We start from the raw sequence: 27,648 nt of genomic DNA, 5'->3' as shown, positions 1-27,648 counted from the left end.
AGTCAAAATACAACTCAATGTCCCCTATACCATTTACCATTTAACATACTATTTACAAACACACACACACAATAATTTTGAAGAAAACAATTCTTTCTCCATATACTATGTTTAGCGGGAGATAGTAAAAACCACAAACCTCTTAACCATTTTAACATAATGTTAAGTCAATATCCCCCATACCATTTACCATTTAACATACCATTTACAAACACACACATACACCCACACAATAATTTTGACGAAAACAATACTTTCTCCATATACTATGTTTAGGGGGAGATAGTAAAAACCACATACCTCTTAACCATTTTAACATAATAATCCAGTTTCTATAATCACCTGTGGTCCGTTATCTCCGTCTCTGGAGTAACCTGCTCGTCTCCCAGCTCCAAGGCTATCACAGGTTCTCCGGGAGGTCTCAAACTCTCCGTCATCCTTCCTCTCACCTCCTCCAGGATTTCAGACGGGGACTTCCGGACAATCGTCTTAGCTGCCTCTTTATCTGGTAACTTCAGGAAGAGATGATTCACATATTGGAAGTTTCATCACTTAGTGGTAGTTGGAATGTTTTCATGTTACTACTTTTTTTGTTTCTATATGAAATTAGCATTTTTTTTAACGGGAACGGTCCAAAGTTTTTTTTCTGTTTGTATATTTTTCAATTGTTATTTTTCAAAACCCAGTCCTCCAACATAACATTCAAAACAAACCATTTAAAAATCCATTTTCATTTTTTTTTATTGATACAAACTAAAAACTTAAATGTTTTTCTCCCACCCATAGAAGTTTCTCCTCCGTGGGAGAAAATTTTCCCTAATTGAATCCAAAGCTTTTTTTACAGAACATTGTAACTTATTTCAATAGGTCCTAAACTAAATAATAAGTTAATGTAACTATTTTTGTAATGAGCTGAAAATTGTTACATTGTGGAAATTAGTTGTAAAAAACAATATTTTGATTTAATTTGATACTGGTATTTTAGACTAGTACTGTACAAAAAACTGATAGCCTATTGAAAGTAAACTCACCTCTTCTTGAATCGCCTTAACTTTCCTCTCATATTCTTCTTCCTCCTCTTCAAAATATTCTTCAAGTTGACTGAAATAAGGGTGATTTAAATACAATGTAAAATACCCCCGCCGCAGCAAACCTACAGACTAAGCGAAAATATGGAAAATTCGCTAAAAATAATTTACAAATATTAAAGATATACAAAGGCTGAAAAGAAACTTCTGGAAATTCAATTTGCATATTTATTGTCGGTTTTGTTATTGTGAAAGCTTTATCAGATTGACATTCCCTCTTATTATCAGATTTTTTTATTGGCGTTGGTATTTTAAAAATTTTTGGCTTACATCGTTGTTTGGTGAGGCGGAAATATTTATTATATTTTCTTTAGAAAGTGCAGGGGTGTAAATTCCCGCTGAGAACCCTATGCCATTAAAGTTGACTGTTTTGCCAATGGAGGAAATAAATGTGAAGGACCAGCCTAGTTATTATAGGCACGTAGGCAGAAAACAAGATAAAATAATAGGCCATTTTGGCTTATAGACAACGTACTGTAATGTTATTAGGTCTACAGTAGGTCTAATATTAAAATAGCTGTCTTATTCCTGGTTTCTAACCAGCGACACGTGAGGTAGGGGGGATAATATTACACTAAATATTCTACCAGAAGAAATAAAGCCCTTAGTAAAATTGGATACTCCGCTCACATCAGAAGTTAGCATGGTTCAGTCTTTCACGACACCTCCCGATCTAAAATATTGTACAGGATTGTAGGGCGTAGGTAACAAAAACTAATCCAGACGATGTGACTAATCAAAATACAATTTCACTAATGGAGAGAATTATTATTATTATCATATTGAACTCAGTAGAGAGAAAAATAAGGAAAATGGGTTTTAAACTTTTAAATTTACCATTTGAGTTCAGAGTCCCACTCAGCAGGATCCCCACAAAGTACGTCTTCTCTGTCGTCATCTAACTCGACAATACTGAGTTTGACAGATGTCACCTACAACGAATGTTGGAAATAACAAAAATATCAAGTTCATGCGGATGAAATAAATAATATAACTAACAGACAAAACTCCAAATTATCCCGGACAGTAAGCATTGCATAAAAGGAGATTAGTCAAATACATATGAGATATAGATACAATGGGTTGCTAAAAAGATTTCCAAACTACAGTCTGGTCCCGCACATACAGTCCTGCTCCAAGCTAGAAACAGAATTGTCACATAGTTGATGATATTTTAACTATCTCTGGCAACAACTGCCTCGTCCTTGCATAAAGGAACCAAAATGTACAGATAGCCTCCGAAATCGCACTACAGTTGCATTCAATGGAGTTTATTTACTGATCAAACAACTGCAAAATGTCACTTTTCATGCCATAACACATCTGTTGACTTTTCATAAAAAAAAAAACTTGGGTTGATGAACTGGAAAACTTTGTGAGTACCGGTAAGTTAATGCTATTTTGTCAAATAGACTGATTTAGGCAGTGACTATTAATTTAATGTAAATGCTTTACCGTGTATCCCTGCTGCGCTCGTAGATTTCTCAGTTCCAGCCAAGCCTTGAGACAGTTGACGATTGCGAGACGATCTTTCTTGCCCTCCTCTAGTCTCATTCCTCTAGTTTCTTTAACTTGGGTTTTGTATCTTGAAAATAGAATCATTTAACATAAACTGTAAACGACTTAACAAATTTACACATGTGATAGGTACATGGAAAGGAAGAGTTTAAATAAAACAAACATACACTGACATACACGTTGTACAAATTATGAAAAATAATTTATTCGTAATCATTTCGTTAACAGGATCACTGCGGTTGCCTGATGGCAGGCCGCAGCCGAGTGCAGGAACAGCAAATGCGCTGCATGGATGACTGTGTGAAAACGAAAACGTTTAAATTTAGTTTCATCCGATAGGAGAGGCATATTATAGCATGTGCTGTGTTCCAATCGTTGTTGACATAGTTTTACAAGAACCCACCAGATAGGGACGCTAAACTAAAGTGCTAATAGGACCTCAGTATTGCCAAATGGAGGAAAACAGCATGGGTGAAGTACCCGGATACACTATAAAAATACCGTCGAGGACTATTTTGAGGTTAGGTTCCTTTCACGATGCTACACTACAGTCATTATATTTATCCTATTCCACGTTCAAAAAGCACTGACACATTAAGTTACAAAAATGACCGATCCAAAAAAAAAAATTGCACCAAAATTATTGAAAAAACCCGCACTACAAGCAGCAACAATAACAAACCTTCCCTGCCGAATACTGGGCCCACACCAAGGGAATGTTAGTTGGGGAAGTGCAGTGCTACATTTATAAATTCAAATTCAAAACGTCCTTATTTTCCTTACATGTACATGGGTACAAAAATAGTGTCAAATGTAAAGCAGTAAACTAGCTAAGTTATGAACATTTTAAGTACTAAATTGTTAATGAACAAAATCAATGAGTTCGTCCATTGTATAAGGCACCTTTCCTATTAAATATTTTTTCTAATTTAGCTATAAATTATTTTAAATTTGATTCCAGTCCTTTGTAGAGGCAGGCAATTTTCTTAGAGTTGAAAACCTACACTAATTTTTATAGTAAGCCGCATGCAGTGCTAGTGCTAAGGTACTACAATTATAGTAGCTTGCAGAAAACGTGTTAACTCTGATAAATGATGATAGGTAAACAAACATTCCTTTATAAAACTTAACCCACCTGATTTAAAAAATATTTTTTCTCAGAAAACTACTTGGTCAGCTTATCTACAGAACCCGGTATTTCTTATTTATAAACTAAAATCTTGAATTGTCTACAAAGCTTTAAAAGGTGAAAATTACAAATGTAGACACAGTGAGTCACCTCTCAAATCTTTCAACATCTCCTGCATCTCTGAAGTTGTCCCTGGCGGTGCGCAAGGCCTCGAGCTTACTTGCAAGTCTTCGACTGAATCCAGCATGTAAACGTCCACTGCAGCACAACATGAGGAAATAAAAATAATTAAAGGGATTTAATTTGTTATACTAAAGTGTATCATACATGTATACACTAATTATTATATAAGACTATTAACTCTTTTTGTTTTAAAACAGTTAAAGATTAAATCTGGTGCACTAAAAATTCAACTGCACGTACCTATACTGCTGGTAACACACTTGTAGTTTATGAGCTGCTACGTGTTCTATACTACACAGAGGATGGTGGTGCCATACCACACAGGACACTTCTAGCTCTAGCAGGTATTTCTGTTTGTAGACTGGCTCTGTCTGTACTTCTGGCTCTGACAAACTCATCAACTCAGCCTAAAATTATTTCAATTGCATTATAACAATAACTAATTCTAATGATTTTGACTTTGATCGTAAGTTAGTCATGATTAAAAACCCTTTCTGTGTAAACATTTTTTTCAACATATTTTAAACGGAATGTTGACATGAAGAGAAAGGGTTATGTTAGGTTGCTGGGTATGCAGAACTTTTTATGCAGAGATTTTTTATTCAACTGGCCTGGCAAAGATCTTTAACTTCACTTCCGCAATTAATTGTACTGCACTCCATATCTTTGAAGCATGCCAAGCCAATATTAGTTCTTTCAAAAACGGTAGCTTTAAAGCATGAATCGAGCATGCAAACCTAAAGCCTAGTCAAATTATTTACTGACTAATGTCACAATTTGAAAACAATTGTATCAAACTCAAATTTACTAATTGGATCTAAAAAAATTTGTATCATTCAATGGCATAGTGTGATAATATATCCAAACTGTTGGTACTTAACTCACATTTTTGTAGACAGGAACCAAAAGAGGGTCTGAGGATTGGTCTGAGTCCGGCCCCAGAACTGTCTTCAGCTCTCCATCATCACCAAACCAATGTCTGTGGTAAATGAACCATTCAAAACATACCACACACACACGTACCTGTAGTCTTAGAAGAGTAATTATTTTGTAATTTTATCTAACTCTCATATAGTCTTAAATCAGAGAGAGCACTGATTTAAGTGCTCCTAAAGTTTAAGTGGCAGGTAGGTAGGTAGGAGGTTTGTAGGCAGGTAGGCAGGAAGGTGGGTAGGTAAGAGGTAGGTAGGTATTGTGCACTAATTTCTGATGTGATGTCAGATCAAAAATAAGGAACTTCTGGTAAATCTTGTCAGGTGCTGCTTACCGATGTATTGTAGAGCCGTTAAGGGGGACAGGATTTTAGGCCTGCCGCACATTGGAGCGAGGCGAGGTGCAGGGTAGGTGCAGACGAGGCGCGGCTGATTCTGTAATACACGTGTTTAAATGGAGCATCACACATTGAGCAGAGGCTGCGTCCGCGCAGCACAGCTGCAGCCTCCGCGACGTTTTAGTTGACAACAGTTTTCCTGCACCTCGTTCGCACCTGAGTTGGTTTTCTAGTGTTTTGTAGTAATGGAGCATATAATTAAGATGCCTATATGCTGCTGAGCATTGCAGTCCTTTCCACTAATGTCACTTTCAATCAACTTATGGATATCATCAAATTGTTGTTTGTTCACACAAAAATATTCTCTAAAAGACCGGTCTGCCAGTTCAGCAGTCAAAACATATTCTCTATGGCTTAATCTTTTTTTCAGGTACGGTACATTTCCAGAAACAGTTTTTTATGTTTTTTGGATAGCGAATAGAGCAAAACTAAATGTTAAACTCACAACCAGAATCAGTAAAGGTCCAAAAAATTTACCTCCTACTCGTGACAGAAGGAACAAAGCTAGGAAACCTCTATCCCGCATCGTTTCAATGTGCGGTGATACAAAATAGTCCTCCCTCCCGCCTGCTCCAATGTGTGGGAGAATATTTTTTCGCCTTAGACATTAGTAGAGTTTGTAGGCAGTCTGCCAAACCTTTGAATACATTGTGTTAAAACTTCAATCCATCCGACTAATAGCATTAACACAGTACAGTAAAATCGTTTTGATAAACCATCCTAAATCTTAACTACCATATCAATTAATCCAACTTAAGCCAAGATATCTTTTAAAAAATATTTAATTTGTTTGCCTTATTCCAGTACGAAACTTGTAATGAAAATAGATTAAAGAATCAAATACGATATAATATTATAAAAATGTTAAACTGACCTACGTCCTTCTGTGATCAAACGATGTTGCAGTTTATTGCAGGACTTTGCTGACCATACTGGTTTTGGACTGACATATAATCCCTCGTCCTCTATGTACCGAGGCTCTCGATCAGGTCCTAGCTTGTCTTCCAGTCTTGCTAGAGATCAAAACAAAACATTTTGTCGTCCATCACTACGGCTCGTCCCAAGCATGAGTGGAACTAATGTTGAGGTAGATTACTTTCAGAATCCATACTTATTCAGGAAAAAAATACTTTAATAACTGTCAATGAAAATTTTGGTTGAATACAGTATTTGAAAAATTTTTTACCTTTATGGGTTTAGATTTATTAGGAGCTTAACGCTTCTTATAGGTTAAGTATCTAAGCTTCCTTGCCTTGAACAAAAAAAAAACACATTTTTTTGCAATTAAATAAAAAAAGTCTCAAGAGTGTATTAAAAGATTTATCTACAATTTTTCCAGTTTTTCAGTCTATATTGGGCTTTTAGACAGCCCAAGAATATGTAAAACGTTTTATATTTTCTAATTGTTTGTGGGGCATAGACCCAACCTGGAACAAGATGTTGTCCTCTGCGTGCGCCCTTGGTCAGGAACCTCAATTTTGCTGGAAAAGGCTAACTGATTGCTCTGGTTAGAAAAGTGTGTTGAATTATCCTAAAGTATGTTCAAGATCTGAAATGTAGTAAGCAGAACACAATTGTTCACATTGAGTGTGAGTCATTTAGAGAAAACATTAACAGACATCACATAGCATGTCAGTAAACTCACGAGGCTGATCAGAAGGGTAGTAGTAGACCTGGTTCTCTTGGTGTAATCTCAACGTTAGGTCTTCAATGGTTGGTTCGACATAACAGTCAACCTGCTGCCAATCATCTGTCAGGCCGAGGTAATCCTTCGTCACCAGCTTTGTCTCTTCGCCCTCACTTTCTTCAATGTCCCCTTCTGCAAAGATTTATACCATCACAACTGTAAAAAATTATATATCTTATTTTTTTCAAATTAAATCTTCAGCCCATGTTTTACCCATGTTTTGGATCAATCAATTTGATATCCGCTAGGAGTGATTTTACTTATAGAGATCAAAAATACCCCCACTGCAGCAAACCTGCAGACTAATCGAATTTTGGGAATTTCCATTTAACTCGCAGGATTTCAACTAAAATATTCCCTTGAAACTGTCAGATTTTATTTCCTATTTAAATAATATGAATTTTAATGAGTATTTAGGTTAGCTACTAGAGGGAAGGTAATGAATGCGGTTTGTTCTTTTTATTGAAATGTTGATAGCTTAGTATGAAATAAACAAAATTGCCAAGTTTGGTTGAAATATATATCCATAAACAAGCAAACTACAAGTTTATTTATCTATCTATATATATATATATAAAAGGCAAAGCCCTCACTGACTGACTCACTCACTCACTCATCACTAATTCTCTTACTTCCCATTTACCTGGGAGTCTGAAATTTGGTACACTGATTCTTTAGGCATTAAATAGGAAAACTAAGCTGTTTTTATTCTGATCGGACTCTCGGGCTCCGCCCCAGTGGCTCTGGAGTTTCCCATGTTAACCTTATGAGTACTCATATTTAAATGGGATTAATGAATCTTAACAGCTGTTTCAATTAAACAAGTTGGTTCTGTTCCATGATGTTCAATAGCATTAAAGTTACAAGGATTACCAACAGGGTGCAGCACTATTATTTCTTTTACATTTATGACAACAGCTAATTTGCAACCAAAAGGTGAGTGAGCGTAGCGAACGAACTTCAACCTGGAGGCGAGTTAGCGTAGCGAACGAGCTAACCTGAAGGCAAGTGAGCGCGGCTAACGAGCTCCAACCTAAAGGTGAGTGAGCGTAGCGAACGAACTTCATCCAGGACTTGATTGAGCCATGCGAATACTTATGAAATTAAACGGGGCAAAGCCAGCGGGTACAGCTAGTACCCTATAAAAATAACATGGAAATTTTAAATTGACCTAGAACAACACTTCAATATACTAAATTATTTCATTTTTTACGCTATACAAAGTGGTTTGTAAAGAAATTGTGAAATTTTATGTTTTTAGGGTCACAAAAGGGAAAAACAAATTTTTACCGCATAAAAGCCCCCATAAACCCCTGTTACCATAGTCCAATCATGCTGGTTTGCGAACGTGTTTAAATAAATGTAGATTTTCACGTTTGTAACAAAGTCTTCGGATCATTTTTGCTCTGAGTGATCACGCTAATGGACACATATATGAATTTGAACGGATTGTGTTTTTGACCTGGGGACCTCAAAACAAAAAAGTAAATCGGTTTCGATTCTAGATTTTACCATGAGACCTACGGTAATAGCTTATTCCCTACTAGCTGAGTACCCGTCCTTGGGTTGGTATACAATGCTAATTGTAGATAAATACTCGTGCTTTGCATTTACAATGAGGGAGGACACGTTTTGAGAAAATTTGGTTTACTATAATCTACGGTCTACTATAGTATAGAACATCTACCATAGCCATAATGTTCTATCACTTCACCTCACCTAACCAATAGAAAGAAGTAAAGTTCTCACACTCAGGTTTTTGTTGCTGCTTGGTTCAATTTAGCTGTTGTCATAAATGTATAAAGAACTATAGTAATACCAGAAACAAAAGAACCCTGGGCCGTTTCGAACCGCGCAGGTTTGAATGGTACGCCCCACCTACCTGCGCGAACCACGTGATCTTTTCGTTTCTGCGCAGGTTGTTTTGTTCTTGGTATATCTATAATGGTGCTGCACCCTGTTGGTAAACCGTATAACCTTTCAATGCTATTGAATATCATAGAAACAAATTGTGTAGTTGAAACAGCTGGCAAAATTATTTAATTCCTTTTAAATATGAATACTCATAAGGTTAAAATGGGAAATTCTAGAGCCGCTGGGGCGGAGCCCAAAAGGATTTTTGAGGTAACAATATGTCTATATGTTAATCGGGAATGTGAGCTATCATCATACCAAATTTCAACACAATCCGACCAGTAGTTAATGCGTGATTGAACTTCAAACAAACAAACAAACAAATAAACAAACAAACACACAAACTTTCACATTTATAATATTAGTATGATATGAGAATTTTACTATAAGCACATTTAAGATTTTTTAAATAATGACCTTATACTTAAAACAACTTCAATGATTGCACCAATATTTCCCTTACCATCCACGCATTCACTTAATATTAGAAAACATATAGACTATTTATTTCACCCTTAGGGGAAGCAGGGGTATCCTTGATTGAGTCTTCGTCCTCCCACTCCTTGGTAAAGAAATTGTGAGCAGTTTCTGCCTAAAACAAAATTACAAGTTACTAGAAAAAAAATTAAAAAATAAAACTCCACAAGTCCCAAACAAACCCTGATTTCTATGTAGGCTGGGTTCATCTTAAAACTCAACAATTATTTGTGTTTTAAAGAGTGGTTGAGAGCATGTGCCTGAATGAGATAGATTAATGCTCCTGCACCTATCAGTTGATCCTATATTTCCTTAAGTCCCTTGCCCATAGAACTCCTCTTGTGTACGCATACAACTTTTTGCAGTTGCACTTTACAGATATGTACAAGAATCTATTGATTTAGGACAATTTCTTACTAGGCTATATTCCAATAAAGGTGGTGAAATTTAAAGGACTAAGCACTATGGGAAAATTCCTTTCAACTAAAACTGTCGGCTAAAATATTGAGATGGTAGAGGATGGCTTGTTTGTTGTACTTGATGCTCTAATATCCAACCTTTAGCAATAATTTTTTTGAAAATCTAAAACTTTTTCCACAAGGTAAAGTTTTTGTTTGATCTCACCTCCAAAGATGCATGAACCGCATTCTTCCATTTCTTGCGCATTTCTCCATGTTTTTCTAAAGCAGCTTCAACTTCACTCTCTTCTCTGTTGAGCTATAAAAAAAAACTTTAAATGGCAGATATAGACTGGGACGGGTGGCGTCGTCCTGTAATCCAGCTACTAGGAGGTCACGGATTGTGGATATTTATAGGTATGCACTGTGGATGGGATACTCCCTGGTGTGGATTAACGTCCGCACTAGTGAGTATTACGACTATCCGCAGTACTATCCTGATAATTAGACCAATTCGTATATACCAAGGAAAAAATGTGGTTCAGATTCCACTATAAACTGTAGGTCCCTTAGTTGCCATTAGCTGTTTGGGCTATTAATTAACAGCTGTGTCTAAGGAATGTCGGCCTTAGTCACTAACAAGACTACAAGATCGCGCCACTCATCCTATACTCATCTCCATTCATACTTGGCTTAAAATACCTACATTGTATGGTCGCCATTTCATAAGAATGTATTAAAGTAAGTATTGTTTATGTCTAGACACAAATTTTAACACTTTAAGCCGTAAGACTGTTTTTTAAAATTCTCTGTTAATTTTTTTAAGATTATGTCTTTTATATATATTTATTTTATTACGATGTCCATAATTAACTCAAATAAAAGCTCTAAATAAGTCCTTTTCCTCTTCTATACTAATGTAAAAAGAAACAAAGCGGTGTTATGGGCAATCCTTATCAAACTCACTAATGCAGTCAACTTCCATCCAAGCCAGACACCGTTTATTTAAGGTGGGCTTAGTCCTATAGTATGGATTGCACATGTAGCCTACAGGATTTAAACCCATGGATGTAGAAAGACCTCAATGCTACACTCGTCAGTATAGCGCCTTAGCCAACTGAGCTATATCATGCCACTGCCGGCCGAACGCAACAACTGCCGCAAAAAGCATACTTATAGTGCTCACAGGTGAGATTCACCTGCATTCGAGCTATACTCGGGCTTAGGTTTTAAAGTGTTCATAATTAGCCTAACTGTAGGGTAATGTGTTCTACAAATCAGAAAACCCCTGTTATTAAATAAATATATTTAAAAATAAACTTACAAGATCATGAAAGTTACTGATTACTGGAGACTTTACTTTCAAGTTGTGCCTCAAACGAGCATTTGCAGCAGCAACCGAAGACCCTGCCTGCTCCTGAAATAAAATATTTAGAGTAGATTAAGCAATTACAAATTGTAGAGTGTTTAGAATTATTTCAAACTATTCTAAAAAAATGGAGGAATTACAGGAACATCTAGGGAATGTTGGTAAGGCAAATTTAAAACTAAGGCAAAAACCAAAAATGTCCATAATAGGCTATCTAATCTTGATCCAGAAGGTTTTTAATGTAAAAAAATGTTTTTTGTGTGGTAAATTTAGGCAAGAGGCACAATCAAGGAAGTTTATGAACCAATAAATTTCCTAGGCCAAAACTGAAACTTTCCTCTGTAGACCTACCTTGACAGACTGGATGTGATCGCGCAGCCGCTCCCTGTATGAGCGGTTGTCAGACTGGGAGGTGAGACTTCCAACACTCGCTCCTCCGACGGACTGTCGACGACTCCCTACACTCACCGAACCTCGGCTCAGACGATCCTGTTAAATCATAACACCGGTTCAGTTAACCATAGCAATAATCCAATATTTTTTTATTTTTTATTCCTCCAGAGATAAAATGAAAGTCACAGGCTATCCTACATAAAAATAATCAATACAAAAGTAAAAACTGCTTCTTGAAAACTCGTCTAGTCATGTGAAATGAAAGTAAGTCATTACAGTAATTCATTACAGTAAGTAAGTCATTACACAAGACGAGTTATGTGTCTTTATAGTACAATAAGAACAAAATTCAGGATAATTTTCATTGCCTTTGGAAAGTAAGTTGGGCCTGAAAGTTACCACTTCTAAGTGAGGAAGAACCAAGCGCTGCTGCTGATCAACTCTCGGTGTAGAAGGGATCTCATCGTCAGTTCCACACCAATCATCTTGTCTCACAGGCAGTCTTCGTCTCGGAGGTGGAACAGGAAGTCTTTTCTGATCCGGCGTTGTTAGCTTCTCTTTCATGAAAGAAGTATCTTTTACTTCATTAGATTCTTCATTGCTGGCATCACCTTTCAAGCTTATAACTTCTACGTTTTCATCCTATGGATAAGATAATAATTAGGCCTACCGATTAAAATTCTAGATGTTTTAGATGTTTATGTAGTATATGAGCCTAGTGATCAAAAAGTAACAACAAAGACTCAAATATAAAAACTTAAATCTTACCAAACTATTCATAATAATACTTGTATGGTACAAAAATGGTACAATGTTATAACTTAAAAAGGTGCCGAAAAACAAAATTTATAAACAAACACTATTATATAACACATTTTAAAAGCCCGGTTTCTCCAAGTAGCGTTTAAACATTGTTGTTACATAGTCAAAGGTAACTTAAACGGGTTGAGGTAGAAAACAAATACTTAAACAAAGATAACCAAAACCAAGCCTAAAATTATTCCTGTCCATCCGGTCCGGTTGCCTTGTTGCCATGGGAACCGCTGTTGTTAGCATGAAATAGTGCAGCCGACATGAATCAGCTGATTTGGTTTCGATCACCACAGTAATGTTAGCGGCATTCCACCAGCAAATTCTATTGGGATTCCGAGTCGAGATTATAGAGCGCTGAATACGATATTATACCGTACTGTGAAACCGAGAATATCTGATAGGTTTTTTATGCGATCGAATGTTTTTTAAATAACCAGATGAAGTAGATGAAAGATGTTGTTATTTGAAGACAGGAATTTCCTAATTTAAAAATAATACATTTTTTGGTACTGCTGACTGGTGACTGTGGTGTTCACGGCCACCTTTCAAATCAAATCAAAAAACTCCAGGCAGCGCACTGCTAGAATTGGCAACGTCGCAAGTAGGGTTGTTTAGTGTCAGACGTCCCATAAGATAACATGGCAGACAGGTGACGTCAGCTCATTAATTAGCACTTAATTGATTTAAATGAAAATAAAACATACAAAATTTAAAACCAAAACAATATGAATTGAAAATCTATATCTATACATTTTAAGTGGAGTCAATATTTTCATAGTCCAGTAACCATGCTTTCGTAAATACACAAATACCATTATCTGAGCGCTTCCAAACAAAACAGCTGTTACAACCCTACTTGCGACGTTGCCACTTCGAAGGCCGGGGCCTGGAGTTAAAGCTAAAGGCGGCCGTGGTGGCGAGGTGAATTTTTTTTTTATTTTTAATTCTTTGCTATCGGAATCGGGAATGGCGTCGTCTGCGACCTACGTTACGTTGCTTTTGCTTATTTGCTTCGCTTCTGTCAAAGGTTGAAGGCTGATCGGCTGATGATGTGTAAACAAAACTAACATTAACTTATTTAAAACAAGTGCAGTTTTTATCAGTAGTTTCAGTTTGTTGACTATTAAGTTATTTGTTTTAACTGAAAATTTTTGAGGATTAAGATTGTCTCAGCATTGTGCTTTATTAAATACATTAAATCTGAGGTTAGGTAGGCCTACTTTCTTGGAGTTAAATTCTTTACTAAGGTTAACTAACTGTGATTTGATTACCGATAAATCTTGTTTCAAAACAATCCTCTGTCTTGCAATAGGCTGGAGACAAATTTATTTATCACTATCATAGCTTTCCTTTAGGTCTAGGATTATAGTTTCATTTCATTGGTTCCTAATAAATACTATGGCTACTTTCTTTGTACTAACAATATTAGTCACTTCAGCTTGTTTTTCTGGAGATGCTTTACTCAAAGTAGCCAATCATGACTTGCTAAAAGCTCTAGTAGACAATTCTACCCATGTTATTGTTGCAGTTTTTTCATGGCTTATTGTGGTTTTGAAATGTCATAAGCGATCATCAATGATAGTAAATTCTATTTTTGAATTATTCCTGTCAGGGATTTTGGCTTCTGTCATTGACATTGATCACTTTGTGCTCGCAAAATCGTTCAAATTAAAGGTAAGTTCTAGCCTATTTGGCTCTTTGGGTACACTTCCATATCTGTTGGCACGAAACTGAACAAAAATATCGATTGATATATCGATTATTCAATATAAAGTTTGGTTAGTTAGGTAAGGTTAACCTAACCTAACTAACCAAAGGATATGTCGAATTAAACAATAGAATAATCAATAACTTATTACTCATTTGGTTGTTTATGCCAACAGATATGGAAGTGTACCCGGCTCTTTAGCATAGTAGGGTATCTATACCCTTTAAATTCAGATCAAGTTAAATGACTTGATATCAGGTAGCCTTGCCCCTTGTCCTGAGGGTAGAACAGGACAATGGCTGAACCGGGAAACTGCCAACTTTTTTTAAATGTTTAAGACGAAACACACAATTTTTTGTCTTATGAACTTAGAATACAGAGTGTTTTTAGATAACGTATCAGTTGCATTTTCAATTTGTTCATTACCCCTTCACTTTTTAGTGTTGTTTTTAGTCAGGCGTGGCTATTGGGATTTACCACGGGCACATCTTTAACTCGAGGCTGCGGCCTGGTAGAATTGGCAATGTCGCAAGTAGTGCTGTTTAGCGCCAGACGTCTCATAAGCTAACATGGCAGACTGGTGACACTCGCTCATTTAATCGTGTATTCCCGGTATTCATTTAAATTTATGAATATATGTATTAAAAGATTGCAAATTTATATTAGGCCTACAATTATTTCTGTACCAGTAAATTAAAAATGGAGTCAATATTTTCACACCAAGATTTTGTATTCTTAAAAAATACACACAAATTCACACTATTGGCCTCCAAACATAACAGCTGTAACAGCACCATTGACAGTTTTGCCACTTCAAAACGCTGCACTTGGAGTTAAAAGTGGCCGTGTATTTACTCGCAGGGTTGGCCCAGCCACTATGCTGTTCTACCTCTGCAATCAGGTAGCCTGCTTAACCTGAGACAGGATATATAGGCCTAGTTAAATCTGTTTCTTCTTTTAATATATTAGAGCAATGGCTATGGCCATTCGGCTCAACACCACCGATTCCTTATTACCTTTACTTAGTTGTATTAGAACAGATTGGACAGTTCTGGGTCAAACATATGATAAATACCTCCACCGTAGCAAACCTGCAGACTAAGTGAATTTCCATTTCCCTGATTTGATTTTCACGTAAATCTATTTACATTAGGTTTAATGAGTACCTAGGTTTGCTACATCAGGGAGGGTACTGTAATAAAGTGTGCTTTTAGTAAAATATTAATAGCTTAGTAAAATAAATAAATTTGCCAAGTTGATAAAAAAATCCATAAATAAGCAAACTATAAAAGTTAACATACGGTATTCCCCATAAGAATAACATAGAAGTTTCAAGTTTACAATTTTTTTAATTTTCTCCATTACCAATAACCGTACAAAAAACTTCAATACGGTATTTTAAATTATTTGTTTTTTAGCTCTTAAAAATAGTTTACTTACAAAGAAATAAAAGATTTTCAGTTTTGAGGGTAAAAAATGGAAAAAAATTTACTTCATAAAACCCCCACATGGTCCGATCCTGATGGTTCGCAAACTATTGAAGTTTATCCCGTCTTAACCTCCAAGCCAAATTTCATCAAAATTGGACAATAATTACTCAATATCACATTCTAAGACACATATATATTATATATGTTGACCTAGAAGTTATTTTATGATCTAAATTACAGTTTGTTGTGTCTATGTTTACAGAAGTAGTTTACAAATATTTTATAAACTGAGTGCAGTGTGCACTTTTTATAACACCATGCCAGGGGTTTAGACAATAATTTGTCATCAACCACCTGGTGCTCAAAATTGAGCCTGACTGGTGTTTGCATGCGCTTTGTTTGGTTTTTCTCCTACGCAATGTTTTGAGTACACAATAGTATATACCATACCATTTATCTGCTATTTTTTATAAATGTTTTTTCTGTAAAAAAATTGTTTTGTTTTCAGAATGCCTTGAACCTCGGTAAAAGAAGACCACCTTTACATTGCACCACTCTACCTCTCGTTATTCTGGGCGGGTGCCTTGCCGTTGGCTGGTTTTACGACTCACCCAAAGTCTGGAGGTTTGGTTGGTTGACATGGGTTTCGATTTTCTCTCATCACATTAGAGATGGATTCCGGAGAGGCATTTGGCTGTGGCCATTCGGCTCAACGCCACCGATTCCGTATTACCTTTACTTAGTTATAATACTTGCTCTCCCTTACCTTGTAATGATTCCTTTGAAGGAAGGTGACAAAACTCCCTATTTGAAATTGAATACTGTTGCATTTGAAGTGTAATGTGTTCGACACTAAGTGAAATAGGCCTAGTAATTGCAAGCAATGTGTGATAGGAACAATTATTTATAATTTCATGATTGATAATCAATTAAACTGTGATTTAGTTTTGAGGTAAGATACTGTGCCTAATCGTAAGTATAAGGTTATTAAGTTAAAAATTTATCATATTGAAAAAGTTGTTCTTGTCAAGCTGGATGACATATAAATATGGGCAGATGAAACGTCTACACAAACTTAGATACTAACAGATTAGATATTTGTAGAGGCTCAAGTGGGGCAGAAAGTTCAAATTGTATAACGTCTTATTATGCATTTTCATGGAGAAGACTTTTCAATCGAGATAAAAGTAAACACAATACAGTATAATGAGAGTCTATTGTTGATTTTATTAATTTTTGTGTACAGTACTCAAGAGTTTAAGCATAGACAACAAGAATTAAATATAGACCGTCAGCCGTGCTGCGGTCACCATAGGTGCACACCGCTGGGAGCGCCGTGTAGTTTACGTAGCGCGTACACCGTAACTACATGACGCTCCCAGCGGTGTGCGCCAGAACCTATGGTAACCGCAGCACAGCTGACAGTCTATATTTAATTATTTTTGTCTATGGTTTAAGTCAGTTCCTAATAAGAAACGGTAAGTAAAAACTACCGAATTGTAAATGAATCTGTGGGTGACAATTTGTTTGCAAGATTGGTTTATGGGTAAGACAACTTAGGCTCTTATTACACGAGGTAGGCTGGCGACATCGCCAGCGGCAGTAGCTGGCAACGCATTGGCTACCAAACCTAGTAGCCAGTTCAGTAGCCAGAATGAGAAATATGTTTTTTAATTACTTTTTTAATGTTTCCAGTTTTATGGCCAGTGGCGACCGGAGTGGCGTAGGGGCTCGGTAGCCAAAGTGTGGCCACGTTGGCTACCCTCGTGTAAAAACGTCCATATAAGAATCAATAGTAGTCCTTAGCAAGCTGAGCAGCCAGATCCATCGCTAGACTACCTCGTGTAATAAGACTCTCATGGTACATTATTTGTTAAGGAGGAGGAACAACTTTTTAGCCATAATTTAGATGTTGCCACATTATTTACATAAAAATAAAGGAGGACACTTATATCAATGCTACTTAAGTTCATTGCTACGTCTAGGTAATTTGTCATTGAATAATTTGTAATTAGAGCATATAAACTGCCGATATTAAGCCAAGGTTGGAAGAAAAGTAGTGCAAGTTTTCTTAAATCATTCTCTTGACTGCCAAGAGATGCTCCTAAATAAAGAAGAGTACTAGTTCATAAAATTAAGGGCCAGTCGATTACAATTTGTGAAACTATTTTAACACAAGCTAAAAATACGAGTTCATACTCCAAATTTACTTATACTTTAAAGTGCTTTTTGTAAGCTACAGTATCCAATAGTCAATGCTACAAGTATAACAACTGGAGCTGTACCATTGTAAAATCAGCTGTCATAAATGTAGTTAAGCCTTATCTTAGTGATGTCCAGCAGCTCTGATGCCTGAGTCTGCTTATAATTGCAGTCAGTTGATGACATAGCAAATGAACGGCTGTCTGTAGCTTGGGAATCACGGACAAAAGCAGTTTTAGAACAAAACTAGAGATAATTTCCCATCCCTAGTGTATACGTTAATTATCCACTGCATTTATTACAGTACACTCCCGATTAACCAAGGTTATTGGAATCAAAACTTTGAGTGGAAATACACTGCTATTGTTTACGTTCTGCAGATGGCTCTACTTGCCAACGGTTTAGTGGTCAAACTAGTACTATGTGATTTTTATTTTCAAGGTTATTGAGGATCTCCCGCGCGTTTAAGTTGAATACTTGTAATGATTATTTGAATTTAAAGTATTCATTTTAACTAATTGATATTTTTACTTTTAAACAGAAACATACGTTAATAACGTAATTTACACAAATTTTATGTGTTAATTTTATGTGTATGTGGGGATTTTTTATGTGTTTTTTGTTTTGTATGTGTTATTGTTTTCTGTTAGAAATTAAAAAATAAATATATTTAGGCCTGAAATAGCTTTGAATAATCCAAGGGTTTGGATAAACGAGAGTGTACTTAGGTAGCCTTTTTAAGATCAAAATGGTTCAAGTATAACGTTTATTTATGTCATGGATGGTTTATTATTATGTTACTATTATTATGTCACTGTTTTTATAGACCTCTGATCCATCAAATAAAATTATTGGTCTCATAATTACTAATTAGTTGCAAGCACTCATGACGAAAATGCTGAATTTTTATGTCCTTGAAAACAGGGTCTGATGTAAAAAGACAAAAATGTAGATAATAAGTTTCCTATTTATGATTCCTATAAGTTATAGACTAGTTTAGACATACTTAATATGACTTAAGTTCAGTGTGCTTTTGTACTGGGATACATAGGTCTATTAAATTGATTTTGCACTCGCGAAATATAGCCTATTGGTTTTTTAACCATTGTGAATTATGTTCTAAAAATGACTGCATATTTACATCCATGATTTATTTGGGTTGAAACTTAGTTTAGGTTGATTATAAAATAAATTGAATGTTTATTTAAAGATATTAAAATATATAGGCCTACTTTGTCAAATTGACTCCTTCCATGACAATTGTAGCCTATGCCAAATTTGTTTGTGAAAAAAAAAGACAAATAAAATTATATACAGTGACACGGTTTATGGTTTTTATTTTCAACCCTGCTCCCATAGTAAGCAAGTTCTGTCTTAAAAAGAGTATGTTCAACACACAGAATGAACAAATATTGGCTTGAGCAACTTAAAGCATTTTCGAAGAAATGCTATGGCTCTTTTTGTGGTTAAAGCGTAAGATTGAGTTAAAATCCTATCAATGGCTTTTATTGATGCCATAAAACTGGTGTTTTGGAACACCCCTTAAGCAGAGGGATCACCTATCTAGAAAAAAAGGATAGGTTCCTCAAGCAGAAAACTAGCTCTTCTAAAGTGCAAACAATAATATTAACAATCAAAACATTGCTAACCAAGGGTACAACATGAGCACTGTTGCACGGCGTCCCCATAATTGATTGATTGATACAAAAATTAAGAATAAACTCAGCTGCTTCAGAGACTATCAACATCTAAATAAATGTAAGCAAAAATCATGCCTGAATTGATTTTATACACAGCTACGATCAAACAGGCTGTTTAACGAATCATGGTTTAGAAACATTGCAGGATATAAAAAATAAAAAAGTTCACTTGAAAGTAGATATTTGATTTATTTTAGCTAGGCTAAATAACAAAATATAAATAACTGAAGTTGTTCGACAACTTAACTTTAGATATCTAGTGTGAAGAATAAACTGTAACAAATTCAATAAAACATATATATATATATATATATACGGTATGGTTGATTCCTAACATAATGATCACAATATACAATATAATTTATGTACAAATGGCACTTTAGACTAGTCTTTGTGCGATCTAGATGTGCTCTCAGTGCTGCTGAACCTGCATCTAGTGATCCAGTATTCTCAGGTTACCCGAGACGATTTTGTTCTCCAGATTCGCCCCGGCTGGAATGTCAATCCTATCTCCGTGATTCGCAATTATGATGACAGTTCCCTGTGAAAGCCAAAGATGTTTAATACTTAGCACAAATATATCTGTATGAATTCAAAACCACGTAAAAGTCGAATAATACTGTACATTTTACTCTATACAATAGTACAAATGTTGTTATATGGGACAAACTTGTGATTAGCTTGAATTTCAACCACATATTAGCGTTTTTAAACATTTCTCATTAGAATTGAAAAACATTTATGAGCATTTTCAAAATGCTTACTGTACTCGATCATAGATAATACGGTAGGTTGAAATCAATTGTCAGTGAACATTTAACATTAACATAGGAGAACAATGACATTAACATTCTAACTATGACATCTATTGTGAGTACATACAAATATTCTACTCCAAGAAATTTGTCCAAGAGCTATGTGCATTCAACATTTTGAACACACACTACAGTTTAATTCATTATAGACTTTTAAGAGCAAAAAGGTTTACCTTCAGTGAGACACTTTTCCCAAAAGTGACATCCCCCGACACAGTAAGATGGTCCAACTCAAGCATGTCTGGGATTGTGGCGAAGCGACTCAAAAACTCTTTAACCTGAAAGTTAAAATAGTCACCAAAAGAAGGAAATATAAAATAAAGTCTTCACATTAATTTGTGACATTCTAGTCATAAATTAAATAATTTGTCATCGTATCCTTTTACAAAGGTGATCCTCAAACCCCCTCCAACATCTTGATAAAAACAATGTTTGGCTTTCCAGGCCAATCATTTATCAATTCAACAATACACTAGCTGTCAACATTCAACCGTCCTCACAACACCTTGTAAAGGGGCTGAAATACATTTCATATATTTTTATAATCTTAGTGTTTTTATTAAGAGAGATCTGTATTTTAACTCTGACTTGGATTTTGACTTTAGTTTAGTCACCTTAAGTAGTAAAAACACAAGTAATGAGAAAAGAAGTGTCTCAAGGTTACTGATATTTTTAAGATAGCTAGTATTTTTGAAACTGCCACTTGAAATACATGGCATGCTCCAAACTTCAAGGTGAACCTAAATGAATACAGTAGAAAAAAACTGCAGTAGATAGAGTTCACTTACCTTGGAGAAGTGGTTGTCGCCCAGTTTGACGAGGGGTGTAGTGGGGAACATTCGCTGCGGACTCATCACTAGGGACCCGTGGTCCAGACTGTACAAGTTGCTCATCACCAGCATCAGATCTGACGTCTTCTTGACAGGGAGGAACCGACTACGAGGAACATTTATACCTGACAAGCGACAGAGACGTGTCAGTTGGGTGATGCACTGCAAGAAATATAGGGAGCAGGGAGGTGTTGACCCAATAATGAATAATGAGTGGCAGTATTTTTCCGCATCTAGTGCAAACTGCAGGTATAGCGACGACGCCACCATTCTCCATCCTCCCATTATACCATTCTACATGAATAGTTAAAATCAAGTCCAGTAATTTGATCAAAGTATGTTCATAAACAAGCAAACTACAACAGTTTACTTATTCTCCATAAGAATTTTAAATTTACAGTTTTTTGGAATGATACTAAATCATTTGTTTTTTTAAGTTCTACAAAATGGTTTGGAAAGAAATTGCTAAATGTTATGTTTTTTGGGTCAAAAATAGGAAAAGCAATTTTAACCCCATAAACCCCTGTTCCCATAGTCAACCTGTCCATACATGCTGGTTCGCGAACTCGTTAGAATAAAATAGGTTTACACTTTTATACCAAAATTCATCAAAATTGGATCAATTTTGTTTGAGTTATTGTGCTAACGGACACACACAATATATATATGAATTTGAACAGATGGTGTTATTGGCCTCTAGGGACCTCAAAACAAAAAAATAAATCGGTCTCGGGTCCAGGTCTTACTATGAGTACTACGGTAATAGCTTATTCCCTATATGGGAAATTCACTAAAAGGAGATAGGCCTATGTGTAGTTTATTTTGTAACTAATGCACCCACCACTTCAGAATAATGTTTATATAATTATAAATTAATAACACTTCGTTGTTTTAAATTTTTAGGGATTGCCCGTTATAACCAACCTTATGAGTTATCTGACTTTTGTCCGACCCCATTAGGAATCGGTTAAGGGGGTATTGTATTCTGATGATACTAAATTACTAATTCAGATACATAGCCAGCTAATAGAGAACTCAACATGATTTGACAGAAAACTTCTGCAATAATTCTTTTAACAATCCTCTCCTTCTATTACTGGCAAACTGTAACTCTTGTTTACAAGTGGTTTTCCTCACTCACCAAGGCCTCTCTCGAAGCTCTTCATTGCCGCTCCGACGGCCGTCTCCAGTTGGATGACAGGAACATTGTTGTCCAGAGTCTTTGGGTTCACAATGATCTCCATACTCAATGAGTTTTCTCTCAACACTCGGTCAATCGCTGCAATGAAGTACACAAAGGTGAGTTGACAATATTATAGATAAACACAGAAGAATGTTTAGTCTTAAAAATACTGTCGTACAAAATTACACTGAAACATTTTTTGGAGTAAAATTCAACATTCCTTTTTTTCTCACTTAATAATACTCTATCTGATTTCATATGAAAAGAGAGAAAAAACTATCGAAACTAGTAAATATCTAATTTACAAGGTAATGTAAATGTCATTTAGAAGCTAAATAGATCCATGCAACACTCGAAACACACACTTACCATCTAATTTAATCCAAAGGTTGTTTGTGTTGAAAAACTTGAATTTCTTGATGGATTTGAACTCATCTATGTGATCCTTTGGTACCTGAGCGATCTCGAGCAGTCTCAGTTTACTCTCATATTGAATCAGAGTACCACCCTGGAAAAAAAGAAATAATAAATTAATAAAACAAATCCATTAAAAAAATTAAAAGTAAGGTAAATGAATACATATAACACTAGCTAGGTCTGGGGATTAGAGTACTGTATGAGACTTATGTCCTGGAGGTTCCAATTCAATTCTGGTCCATCACAAATGGTTTCCAGCTGCAGCTATGTGATAAATCTGTTGTGGTTCAGGACTCACTTCAGCCCTTACAGACTTCACTTACCGATCTAGAAAGCAAAGAATGATTGGGCATTTAGATTTACTGGAGCAATCAATTCTCGAATATTTATTATTGTGTGCTTAACCCAAGATAAATGTTGGCAATTTTAACAATAGAAAAATGGTAAGACCTGATAGCTAAAAGAAATGTGACCTTTTGTTGGCATAAAGGTTGTAAAAGTAGCTGTCCCATTCCCATGTTAAGTGGTAGAAAGTTTTAAAATGAAAATAAATGTTGAATTAAAACACTGACAGAGAGTGTTGATGTCAATTAATGAAACTGGCAAAATATACAAAATTTTAAAACCAATTGAGTAATAGAATTTTTTTTATATCACTTATACTGGGGGAGCAAGCTGGTCTAGTGGCAGAGCTTGGCTTTGGTGTCCGAGGTCCTGGGTTCAAATACCACCAATAGGACTAGCTTGAAGTAAAGTGTGAAACAGCTCCGAGCTAAAACTAGCGTCTTTAAAAATGAAGGTAGGGCATATACAGGGTGTTCAAAAAAGGTGGGGACGTATTTTACCTAGGGATTCCTTGGTTCAAAATAAAGAGAAAATCAAGAATAAAATTTTTTCCAAAATCGCTTCGTTAACCAGATATCCGCCATTTTGTATTTTTTACATAAACATTTTTATCTTTTTTCATCTCGGTGAATCATTCATCTCGATTCAACTTAAAATTTAAAAATGGCAGCCATTTAAAACTTTAAAACTCAAATTACTCGAAAATGACTGGTTTTATGAAAAAATGCCAAGGTCACTTATATTTTGGATTTTTAATTTACCTATCAAACGATGCCAAGTTCAAAAGATCGAATAAGAAATAGCTGAAATATTACGATTTTTAGTTGTAAAATGGGGCAAACCTGACTAGCTTCTGCCTTATTCTACCGTATTTTACAACTAAAATCCTAATATTTCAGCTATTTCTTATTCAATCGTTTTGAACTTGGTATTGTTTGATAGGGAATGAAAAATGCTAAATAAAAGTGTTCTGGACATTTTTTCATAACATTAGCAGTTTTTGAGTAATTTAAGTTAAAAAAAAAAACTAAAATGGCCGCCATTTTGAAATTTGAAGTTGAATCGAGATGAACTTTTTTTATGACACGGGTCTTGTCTACCTTAACATACATACAAAGTTAAAAAAAATTAAAATATCACTTATACTATAACTATATACTGTTACATCACTGTAACAAAGACTAAGGAATAAAGTTAAGGAGGACAATTTTTACAGTAGCCGACTCTGTTAAGTGGCTTATACAACCTTCTATCCAAACAAAGATTGAACTTAGTACCAAAAGTAAATGAATTACCTTGACATCAGCCTTAGTCTTGTCAGTGATCTCCATGACAAACTCTGGCCGGAAGTCCGGGGGAGAGTTCAACATGTGGTTGAAGATGCTCACATCCACGGTGGCGCCCAGGTTGTCTATGTTGGAGATAAAACAGTACTCTCGCCCCTACAGCAACAAGTGGTCAGTTAGAAATATATGGGGTCAACTTAAAGTTCACTTTAAAAACACATTGTTCAGACCATTGCTATTGATAAATCACTCAATATCTGTTTTTAAACTTTTTAGAACCCAATTGCTTGTAAGTGAAAATTAAATATTATAATCATAGTGTAAAGTATCATTTTGCATTTTTTTTTGTGCCAGAACAGAACAAAAGAAAAGGTCATATAGAGTATTACATCTCTTTACATAAAGTGAATAGTAGCAAAGAGTCATCAGTATATCAACCCTACATGACGAAGAAATGTTTTAAAAATGTTTAAAAATATTTATAATGCAATTTATTAGGCTATGCATGAACTAGTTCTATAAAATTGAAGCACTGACCTGCTCCAAGAACTTAGTGAGAAGACCAGAATTGCTGAAACTCTCGTAGAAGTCTCCATGGCCAGGAGGGTACCACCTGTACCAACAAATATTTCCAATAAGTAAAAAAATTACAAACAAATTTTACAAATTACTGTGGTGAATTGGTTGCATAACAGATTGGGAAACCGCAGGTGCGTTTTCTTCTGCAAAACTTAAATTTATAAGTTCAGTTCATTCTTTTACTGTTCAGGCTCACCCCTTTCTGCACTCCATGCTTATGTGGATGAGAAAATTGAAGGTACAAAAAACCGCCAATCTCTTTAAGAACAAAAAGGCAAAGATTAGTGGAGGATAATGCTTACTACTTACTGATGGGGCGTCACAAATCTCAGTTAATTTTTTGCCTCGTAGGTCCTCGTAGTGGAGGATAATAGTTGAATAAATGAGATGACAGTTTTATCATTGACCAAGATAAGCTTGCACCATTCAGAACCATTAAAAGCCCAATGATCAAGGACAGCTGAGTCTTGTTTCAAATAGCTTCTGACTTTTCTCAGGATCATTAGTGGCCTTTAATAACCCCACAAGCCCTATTTACTGAACGGCCCAGCTTATAAAATAGCCTACATACTACAGAAGTGGATCTCCTCAACAATATAGGCCTACTATTAAGGTTACTAGTCGATGCCCTGACCAGGAAGGGATTACCTAGAAGTCAAATTCAAAGGTTCCACTTATACTCACGAGTCCAAGTCTTCGTGGATGCTGATGTTCTTGGCGACAGGCAGCAGTGTGTCCTTGTTAATACGAGGGTAGCAGCTCTGTTGGAACGTGTAGATCTCCACTTGCAGACCCTGGTACTTGCGGATGATCTTCTGCGTGTCCTCGTCAGTGTTGAAAGAGTTCATCAGCACCAACGGCACATTCACCTTGTACTTTTTGTTGAGATGCTGCACACAATTACAGTTTTTTAAGTGAAATTGTTTGAATAACTGCCTAAAGAAATCCTCCGTTGCTGTAGTGGCAACTAGTTTCATATCTTAGTTTGAACCATCTTCAGGCTAACAAGGAGTCACACACAATCACGTCATACGGCAAAAGAACGATAAAATCCTTTGTCAGAAATGTAGAGATTTTATTTTTGTAAAACCTGAAAACTTTGTCACAAACCAATAGAAGAGCTTACAAAATCAGAAAATCTATCTGGATCCCTGGAGAGGGCCCAGTTTTTTTTAATTTTTTATTTTGTAACGACAGTGTTTAATAAATTCATGAGCAAGTATTTGATCACCAATTGTTATGTGCACTAATTAACTGCAAAAGAAAGATTGGTTGAATCACTGACTATTGAGTCAAAGGTTGAATTGAAACCTAATAAAGCAATTTATTGAAGTCTTCAATTACTCAACATTGAACTTGAACGTTAGACGAGGGTTTTACAATAATAAATTACAAACATTTTTTAAATATATATCTGGCAGGACTAACATAACGGCAAGGTTATGAGCATTAATATGTACTGAATTGTATCACCCTCTAAGGACTAGATATTGAAATTCTCCACCTTACTAAAGTGCCAAATGTGTAAAAACACACACCAGAGAAAGTTACAATAAAATTATTCAAACAACAGGGTTTCAAGATAATTAAATAAAAATAACTAATACCAATATGTCATGGTATTATACAGAGTGTTCATAACATGAGTATATGTACCTGTGTTTCACTAGTACTAAAATTTAGGCTAATAATTGTTTAGAATTTGTACCATGTAATTAAAATATTTAACCATCGAAGTCAATATTTTTTAACATTGATACAAATAGGTCCAGCACTAGATGAATTTAGGCTACATCAACCTATTTTTAAAGAGAGACAACACAATAGAAAACCTATTGATTTATATTATTGAAACCATTTTTCTTGCAGCTGCAGTTGTACCGGTATTTAAACGTCAACTAGTATGTGTAACAGCAACCAGTCTGGCAAGTTTGCAAACTAGAACTACTTTAACGATCACAATACTCAGTTGTTGCTGTTTACACTACAATTACTGTGTAGCAGGCAAGCTATATTGCTGAGCTAAAAATTGTGTTTAGATTTCTAACAGTATTAGCAGGAAAAATTTTTACTCAGAGTGGAAAATTTACAAAAAGTAGTAATAGAAGTTCAAAAGACAATTTAAATCTACAATAAGTAAACTTTGTATTAGAACTGAAGAACAAAACTTAGATTTGTACCATCAGTAAAAGTGGTAAAATATTTCAATTTTGTTTTCCTTTTATTTGAATCTTAAGGAAAAGTTGGTCTATGACCTATTATATTTGTGTCAAAAAGGTTTTCTTTGAATTGTAATCTAGGCCTACAACTTTTATCTAGGCCGATTTAAAAATCTATGGTTTTAGAAAAATGTCAGGTATAAGATATAGGATAATCTCTTAATAGACCTACTGAATAATCTCGGTCAGCAGAAAATAAAGTTGGGAGGTCATTACAAATTACTATAATATCAAGTTAAACAGGAATTTTTCAACATTTCTTAAACTGATTATGACAGTAAGGCAGTGATGTAACAAAAGCGATGCTAAGGTTATATGTAACAGAATGTTAAATCCTGACACACATGTAAGGTAGGTCAATTCTGTTTTTGTAAAATCTACAGCACATTTTTACTGATTGGTTTTTCACTTCCATATTTATTTTTATTTTTTGGAAAATTTTGCCATATCACCACCATTTTGAACACTGACAGACTAGCATCTGTTTCCATCTACTTCTACCCAGACTAAATCATAAAGTAGGAGGGTAGTAGTATGTTTGCATTATGTGGCAGTTAACAACCTTAACCACAAACCCTGTGCACCATTTTTCTTTTTTGTCACTTCACTTTCTATCGTTTTGCCAAATATGCATT

At 35.4% G+C, this 27,648-nt stretch overlaps 2 protein-coding genes and 1 long non-coding RNA gene across 5 annotated transcripts in view; 1 reads left to right on the top strand and 2 right to left on the bottom strand.

Annotated features, from left to right (window-relative positions):
- Positions 1–12,367, bottom strand: part of LOC128992868 (coiled-coil and C2 domain-containing protein 2A) — a 50,853-nt gene extending 38,486 nt beyond the window's left edge. Inside the window, exons 1-15 of the mRNA XM_054416610.1 lie at positions 12,255–12,367; positions 11,886–12,128; positions 11,445–11,582; positions 11,049–11,141; positions 9,951–10,043; positions 9,363–9,441; positions 6,894–7,067; positions 6,123–6,261; positions 4,804–4,897; positions 4,159–4,325; positions 3,886–3,993; positions 2,544–2,673; positions 1,926–2,020; positions 1,032–1,101; positions 343–512 (exon numbers count right to left, since the gene is read on the bottom strand). Coding sequence (XP_054272585.1) covers positions 343–512; positions 1,032–1,101; positions 1,926–2,020; positions 2,544–2,673; positions 3,886–3,993; positions 4,159–4,325; positions 4,804–4,897; positions 6,123–6,261; positions 6,894–7,067; positions 9,363–9,441; positions 9,951–10,043; positions 11,049–11,141; positions 11,445–11,582; positions 11,886–12,128; positions 12,255–12,266 — 1,805 coding nt within the window. The 5' untranslated portion in view covers positions 12,267–12,367. The remainder of the gene's footprint in view (positions 1–342; positions 513–1,031; positions 1,102–1,925; positions 2,021–2,543; positions 2,674–3,885; positions 3,994–4,158; positions 4,326–4,803; positions 4,898–6,122; positions 6,262–6,893; positions 7,068–9,362; positions 9,442–9,950; positions 10,044–11,048; positions 11,142–11,444; positions 11,583–11,885; positions 12,129–12,254) is intronic.
- A 3,915-nt stretch (positions 12,368–16,282) lies between these two features.
- Positions 16,283–18,961, top strand: LOC128993205 (uncharacterized). The gene is made up of 2 exons (XR_008490739.1): positions 16,283–16,389; positions 17,133–18,961. It is a non-coding gene; the product is annotated as an uncharacterized LOC128993205 (long non-coding RNA).
- A 547-nt stretch (positions 18,962–19,508) lies between these two features.
- The window catches only part of LOC128992355 (UTP--glucose-1-phosphate uridylyltransferase), a 37,292-nt gene continuing 29,152 nt past the window's right edge, over positions 19,509–27,648 (bottom strand). For all 3 annotated transcript variants that reach the window (XM_054415897.1, XM_054415896.1, XM_054415895.1), the window contains exons 4-11: positions 25,479–25,684; positions 24,753–24,828; positions 24,225–24,371; positions 22,537–22,675; positions 22,126–22,263; positions 20,943–21,109; positions 20,328–20,432; positions 19,509–19,880 (exon numbers count right to left, since the gene is read on the bottom strand). In XM_054415897.1, coding sequence (XP_054271872.1) covers positions 19,773–19,880; positions 20,328–20,432; positions 20,943–21,109; positions 22,126–22,263; positions 22,537–22,675; positions 24,225–24,371; positions 24,753–24,828; positions 25,479–25,684 — 1,086 coding nt within the window. In that variant the 3' untranslated portion in view covers positions 19,509–19,772. The remainder of the gene's footprint in view (positions 19,881–20,327; positions 20,433–20,942; positions 21,110–22,125; positions 22,264–22,536; positions 22,676–24,224; positions 24,372–24,752; positions 24,829–25,478; positions 25,685–27,648) is intronic.

This window comes from Macrosteles quadrilineatus, unplaced genomic scaffold (assembly GCF_028750875.1).
Source record: "Macrosteles quadrilineatus isolate MER2022 unplaced genomic scaffold, UCM_ALF_1.0 Scaffold_4__1_contigs__length_99947679, whole genome shotgun sequence".
NCBI lineage: Eukaryota > Metazoa > Arthropoda > Insecta > Hemiptera > Cicadellidae > Macrosteles > Macrosteles quadrilineatus.
Note: the sequence above shows the minus strand (reverse complement) of the source record. Positions and strands in the feature narration are given on the sequence as shown.